Source organism: Aphelocoma coerulescens, chromosome 26, assembly GCF_041296385.1.
Source record: "Aphelocoma coerulescens isolate FSJ_1873_10779 chromosome 26, UR_Acoe_1.0, whole genome shotgun sequence".
Lineage (NCBI taxonomy): Eukaryota > Metazoa > Chordata > Aves > Passeriformes > Corvidae > Aphelocoma > Aphelocoma coerulescens.
In genome coordinates this window covers 1,029,478-1,036,678 of record NC_091039.1, presented here as the reverse complement: position 1 = coordinate 1,036,678, position 7,201 = coordinate 1,029,478, and the positions used below count along the sequence as shown (strand labels likewise).

The 7,201-nt window shown below is 62.6% G+C and overlaps 1 protein-coding gene across 1 annotated transcript in view; it reads right to left on the bottom strand.

The window, feature by feature from the left end:
• Nucleotides 1–920: 920 nt before the first annotated feature.
• The window catches only part of LOC138098772 (zinc finger protein ZFP2-like), a 41,704-nt gene continuing 35,423 nt past the window's right edge, over nucleotides 921–7,201 (bottom strand). The window contains exon 2 of the mRNA XM_068995568.1: nucleotides 921–1,568. Within this exon, the coding sequence (XP_068851669.1) occupies nucleotides 1,278–1,568 (291 nt within the window). The 3' untranslated portion in view covers nucleotides 921–1,277. The remainder of the gene's footprint in view (nucleotides 1,569–7,201) is intronic.

Genomic DNA, 7,201 nt, shown 5'->3' with positions numbered 1-7,201 from the left:
GGCCCCTCTGGCAGCTGCAGGGCCATTGCAAAGGGCAAGGGCCAGAGCCTCAGCCCACGGGGGAGGAAAGGGCTCTGAATTCCCCTGCCCTGGCACCTCAACCCTGTTCCCAGGGTGCTTCCCTCACCTTCTCCCGCAGCGCCAGGAGGATGAACCCCAACACGGAGCCCCCAACCCCTGGCAGCATCTTGGGGGTGGGGTCTGGTGTCAGCTTTGGGGTCTGGGGCAGAGGTCACATCCACCTTAAAACCCCCTCCCAGCCCCACAGCCAATCTTGGACCTCTCAAACCACCCCACAGCTCACAGCCAGGACTCCCCCAACCACTCCCTGCAATTGAAATGGCCCCAAGAGCTGCCAAACCCCCTTCCCATCTCCCCCAACACCCACCCAAATTCTCTCCAAGCCATACAGCCCTGCCAGCACCCCAAAACTCCCTCACAGACTGTCCCAAAAGCACTCCAAAGCCCCTCCCAGCACCGCAAATGGCCCCAAGAGCCAGAAAACCCCCTCCCAGTGTCCCCAGGAGGCCCCAAACCCCCTCCCAGCCTCCATGGCACCGACCAGGACAGGTTGGTGGACAGGAACATTCACAGCCCAGAGCAGCACGGGCACTTCAGCAGGGATTTGGGCACTTTGTGGGAGGCACCCTGGATGGGCAGACCCAGGCCAGGGACTGGGACAGACAACCGGAATTCCTGGAGAACAGAGGGGCTCAGGTGGACACGTTCTGCCAGCACAACTGTGAGATTGTGGCCCCAATCTGCCTGCCTTCGCAGCCCCACAACACCCAAATCCTCCCAAATATTCCTCTGAACCCCAAATTCACCCCCAAATTCCAGGAAAACGGTGCAGCTTTAGATCTCTTTGTTTAATTTCTTTATTTTTACACCAATTTTGGTTGTTTCAGTAGGATTAACACAGAAATTAGTTAGATTGAAAACGACCTCCAAGATGATCCAAGGTTGCTTGATGCCACCAGAAGAAACAATTGGACAGAGGAGATGAAAATTTTAGGGTGTAAAGTTAAAAAATCAGCTCTTTCCAATGAATTTCCAGTGTTGATCTGAGTCCCGATGGATGTTCCTGCCCCTGCATTCACCCAGGTGACTATGGGATCCAGGAGAACGTGGAGAGCACCAGCCAGGGGTCTTCCCAACACGGATCACAGGGAATGTGGGTCACCAGGGCTTTTCCCAATGTGGGTCCTCTGATGGGGCATGAAGTTGGAGCAGAGGATGAAGCTCTTCCCACACTCGGGGCACTCGCAGGGCTTCCCTTAGCGGTGCCTCCGTTGATGTCTGGTCACGTTAGTGCTGTTGCAGAAGCTCTTCCCACACTGGGGACACTCGCAGGGCTTCTCCCCAGTGTGGATGCGCCAGTGGACGATCAGGCTGGAGCTGTCTCTGAAGCTCTTCCCACATTCCTCACACTCGTAGGGCCGTTCCCTGGTGTGGATCCCCTGGTGGCCGATTAGCTGGGAGCTCTGGCTGAAGCTTTTTCCACATTCCCCACACTTGTAGGGCTTCTCCCCATTGTGAAGCTGCTCATGGACCACCAGGTCCGACCTCTGGCTGGATCTCCGGCCGCCTTCCCAGCACAGGGTGGGTCTTTCCTCCTCAGAGCACCCTGGGCTGCATTTGCAGCACCCCCCTCTTGCAGGATCTCCGGGGCTTTTCCTCCCCATTGGATTCCTGTGCCGTGGAGCCGCTCAAAATGGCCTCTTCCACCAGGTTCTGACACGGGGATTTGTCCTCCCTGGGCTCCGTCCTCAGCTCCTTGTCTGGGGAGGAAGGACAAGGAGAGGATGGGATTTGCCTCCGTGCCACAGGGAAGGGCAAGGAGATCCCCCCAGTCTGTCCCTGGCAGGACGGCGTCGGCAGCGGGGTTGTCCTGCAGCCGGGGGCGATGCTGGGCTGGGAGATGGAGCAGGAGAGAGGGGGAAAGGGGCACTGACTTCCTCCTCACCTGCCTGGGTGTCCCGGGGCATCTTCCTCTTCCTCACAGCCTCCTCCTCCATCTGGCCAAGGGTTGGGAATGGGAAGTCCTGATTTGGGGGAAAACAAGGGATGAGCATGTTGAGTTTGAAGGTCCCTCTGCCCAAGTCCTTTTCAAGAAGCCACTGGGCACTGTGTGTCCATAAAATTTTCTCTGAGAAAGCCTCCCAGGAGTTCTCCCTTCCCAGGAGACCCTCCCAGGAGTTTCTGGTCTCTCCCCTTTGGGGTTTGGGATTCCCCCTGTCCCATCTGCCGGGGGTCATGCTTGTATTGGGGTCCCCCTCTCTACTTGGTCCCTGCTCTCCCCAGGCTGGTGGCAGTCCAGGAATCCAAAAGCTCCCCCCTTTGGTCTCCCCACTTAGGGATGCTGGGGGTTATGGGGTCCCCAGGTCCCTTCTCCCCTTATTCTCTGCTTTGGGGTTATGGGGATCCAAGGAGTCCCCCCTCCCCCTCTCCAGGCTGTTGAGGGTCCTGCGAATGGCGGCGCTCCCCCCTCTCTGGGCTCCCCCTTTTGGGGCCCTTGGGGTCACAGGGGTTCGCTCCTCCAGACTGCCGGGGCTCCCCTGGTCCCGGTACTGCCCCTCTCTGCTCATCCCACTCTGGGGGTCCCGAAGTTCCCCCTCTGGCTCTCCCAAGGGGTCCCGCAGCCCCCTGGCTCCGGGCTGGAGGTGGCCATGCCTGACCCGGGCAGACCCAACCCCCACTGTGGTGGGGACCCCACATCCCCCTGCCCACTGCCAGGGCTCTGCTGGCACCACCACCGGGACCCCCAAAAACACCTCCTGGGGACCCCCAATATCCTCACAAAGGGCATTTTTCGCTCAGCTTTGGAGTTCTTCATTCTCCAAGCATCCCCCCACCAAAAAACCCAACACAGGGACCCCCCAGGATATCTGGGCTGAGCTCCCCCTCCTCAGGCACCTGTGGGATGGGGGGCGATGATCCCATGGGTGGGGAGCTGTGAATTCAGGGAGAGCTCAACCTCATGTGGGGAGTGACTGGGTCTGAGCTGGGGGCAACTGGGTTCAACTGGAACCACACTGGAAGATAATGGGAGCAGCTGTGCCCATGCTGGGGTCATACTGGGATCCTACTGGAACTGACTGGGATCATACTGGGAGTATCTGAGAGTGACTGCAATCATAGTGGAATCAGACTGGGAGGGACTGGAACCATGCTGGATGTGACTGGGAGCAACAGAGACCACACTGGGAGCAAGTGGGATTTATTTGGAGCAACTTGGAGTGACTGGATTCATACTGGGAGCAACTGGGCCACACTGGGAGTGACAGGGAGTCACTCTGGGCATGACTGGAATAATACTGGGAGTACCTGGGAGTGACTGGGGTCATACTGGGGGTGACTGTAACCATGCTGGGGGTGACTGGGTGCTACTGGGATCATACTGGGAGTGACTGGAAGCAACTGGCATCATACTGGCATTGAGAGGGAGCAGTTGGGATCACATTTAGGGAAACTGGGACCATACTGGAAGTGACTGGAACCATACTGGAAGTGACTACCGGTCTTACTGGGATCATCCTGGGAGCCACTGGGATTACAGCAGGTGTGAATGGAACCTGACTGGGGGTTACTGGGAGCTGCTGGGCCCATGTTGGGAGGAAAATGTGGACACACTGGGAGCAACTGGGAGCAACTGGAATCAACTGGAAGGTACTGGAACCATGCTGAGGGGACTGAGACCACAACTGGGATCATACTGGGAGCAGCCATTTCCGGCCCCGGGACCCCCGAGCCCCTTTCCCGGCCATGCCGCCCCTCCAGCACCCAGACCCCCCCGCCGGGGTCCCGGCAATCCCAGGGGTCCCCCCTCTCGGGGTCCCCGCTTTGGGGCTCTGGGGCTCTCCTCTCTCTGGGGTCCTACTTAGGGAAGCCGCGGCTCTCCCGAGGGTCCCCAAAACCGGTGTCCCCCCGGCCCCGCCGGCCCCGCGCCGTCCCCACGGGGCCCCGGCAGAGCTCGGAGGGCCCGGCCCGGGAAGCCCAACCCCCACCGCGGGGGGACCCGCATCCCCCCGCCCCCGCCGGGGCTCTGCCGCCACCGCCACCGGGACCCCCAAAAACACCTCCCGGGACCCCCCGATATCCGCCCGAGGGGCATCTGCGGCTCGCCTTTGGAGTCCCGCAAGCTCCAAACATCGCGCCGCCCGCCCCGACAGAGAGGATGAAACAGCGAGCCCCAAACAGATTCCCTGGGAGCTCCAAATATCCCTCCCCCCTCCAAAAACACCGCCCGGGATGCTTGGGCCGAGCTCCCCCTCCCCGGGCACCTGCGGGATGCGGGGCGGGCGATGCTCCCGGCCCGAGCGGCTGCGGATGCAGAGAGCGCTGCCCGCACGTGGAGCCTCCTCCGCCTGCTCCGGCTCCTCCTTCTTCCCCCGGCCCTCCTCTTCCTCCTCCTCTGTCCCGCCTCCTCCTCCTCCTGCCCTTCCTCCGGGAGCTCTCGGGGCAGCGGGGCCGGGTCGGGCCACGATGGGAAAGGGCTGGGTCACCCCCAGAGCGAGCTGGGGCAGCGGAGGTTTGGGGGAACAACGGGAAAGGGGTGGGAGAGGGGGGATCCGGGGAGGTGGGACAGCGGGAATGGGATTCCAGTGGGGTCCCCCAGTTAACCCCAGCGCCCCCAAACCCCGTCCCAGCCCTCCCCATTCCCTCCCCACCCCCGACTGAGTGGGGGGCTCAGCCCAGGACCCGTCGTTGTTCGGGGCTCCCCCGAGTGCAGCAAACGGGAGAGTGCCCCCCGGGTGAATTTTTGGGGTTCCCTCTACCATCGGCGCTTTAAGAGCCCCCGGTAAAGTCGGTGCCCACCATAATTCCTGTTAAAAGGGCAACACCACTCCCGTTGACTCCGGCAGCGGAGCCTGGGGGGGTTGGAGGTCCCGGATGGGTTTGGGGGTACCGGGCGGGTTTGGTGGTCCCGGAAGGGCTTGGGGGTCCCGGGCGGGTTTGGGGGTACGTGGGTGATGCCGATGATGGCGATGAGGACGCCGTGAAGGGTATGAACATTCGCGAGGGGCTGCTGGGGGGTTTTGTGGGTCCCGGTGGTTTTTTGGGGGTTCCCGAGGGGGGTTTTCAGGGCTCCCAAAGCGGGGGTTTGGGTGATCCCGGGGGGAATATTTGGGGGTCCCAAGGCTGTTTTGGGGTCCCTGCCAGTGATGGAGATGGGGACCCTGTGCCAGGTATAAACCTTCTCAAGGGGGCCGAGGGGTGTTGGGAGGTCCCGTGGGAATTTTGGTGTCCTGAGAAGGTTTTGGGGGGTCTGTATGGGGCTTTGCAGTCCTGGGGAGTTTTTGGAGGGTCCTGGGGATATTTTCGGGGTCCCAGGAGAGGTTGGGGTTCCCCGGGGGGGTGTTGGGGATTCCCGGGAGGTTTTGGGGTACCTGGGCGATGCCGGTGACAGAGCTGGGGACCCCGTGCCAGGTATGAACCTTCTCGCTGTGCACGGGCAGCGTCAGCATGTTCAGGGAGATCCTGGGGGCCTGGGGGGTTCACCCCAAATCCCGGGGGAGCCCAGATGCTGAGGGACCCCCTGAACTCCCTTCACCGCTGGATCTGCTGCAGGCAGGGGGGCACCAGCACTCGGCCGCCACCCCCCACTCTCACGGGGGGGCTGCAGAAGAAATCTGGGGGGTACAGAAGGGTGAATGGGAACACCTGGGACCATGGTGGGATCATAGTGGGATCATACTGGGAGTGACTGGGATCATACTGACTGTAACTTAAAGTGACTGGGATCATACTGGGGGTGACTGGGAGCCCCAGGGCCCATGCTGGGAGTGACCTGGGTCCCACCCCGGGTGGAACTGGGGGAACTGGCCCAGCCAGGGCTCAGGGTTGTTCTCCCCCAGGGCTGCCCCGGGTCCTGCTGCCACCCCCAGCCCCATGGAGCCGAGGGACACGGGACAGCCGAGGGACACGGGATGGACAAGGGACACGGGACAGCCAGGGAACACGGCCTGGCCCAGGGACACTGTGCTCCAGCACTCTGGGCTGTTGTGCCCGGGGCGTTGCCCTTGGGCTCCCAGGACATGCAGAGGGGGCAGAATCCCCTCCAGGAGCTGTTGTTGGCTTTAAGATTTGGTGTTGGACATTCCCCCAGAGCCACCTGCAGTGGCCGGAGCCCGGGCGGTGCCCGGTGCCACCAAAGCCGCTCCGTCAGTGCCCTCCTGTCCCGGGCAGGGCAGAGAACACCGAAGGAAAGGCCCGAGCTCGGCTCGGAGCAGGGAGAGGGCACTCCCCTGGCGCTGCCACGGGCACCACAGACCCGGCCTGGCGAAAGGATTGGGATTTATGTCCCAGCGAATCGCAGCAGGGATTGTTTCTCATTTCACCGCTGTCATTTGATTGATCATGAATTCCAATCATTTCCCCATGGAATTCCCATGGTAATGGGCTGGGGGGGAGACCCATCCACGCAATTCTCACCTGACTGGGATGAGAGTGAGATCCGCCCATGGAAATTCCAGGGTAATTCCTGCATTCCCAAGTGGCCCATTCGTGAATCCCACATTCCCATAGCAATTCCCCTACCCCTCCCACACCCACCTTTGTGCTCCAGAGCCTCCCGACCACATCCGACTCCGACGTATTCGGGGGGCTCTTCCCCACAGGTGTGTCCCAAGCCTGGATCGAGCCCCTCCAGCTGCGCGAAGAGCGGCGACCCCGCGGGACCGCGCCGGGGCCGGGCGGCGGCGGCAGCCGGAGCCGGGGAAGCGGCTTGGAGCGGTGGAGACGAGCGGCGTGTTCCCGTCAGCTCCGCTCAGCCCTCGGGCACCGGGGGGTTCCGGGGCTTGTTCCCGTCAGCTCCGCTCAGCCCTCGGGCACCGGGGGGTTCCGGGGCTTGTTCCCGTCAGCTCCGCTCAGCCCTCGGGCACCGGCGGGTTCCGGGGCTTGTTCCCGTCAGCTCCGCTCAGCCCTCGGGCACCGGGGGGGTTCCGGGGCTTGTTCCCGTCAGCTCCGCTCAGCCCTCGGGCACCGCGCTGGGGCCCCGCGCACTTTTCCAGCCCGGCCGCCCCCACGGGCCGGGCCCCGCGGCTCCCGCTGCCGCCGCCTCGGCCCCGCCGAGCCCAGAAACCCCGGAAAATTGCGGCCATGCACTAAACAGCCTTTCCGTGCGCAGCCAGGGGCGCAGAGGGGGGATCCTTATGAAGTCCCCTCCCCTCAGTCCCTGCTGGGCACGGCCGGGCATTAG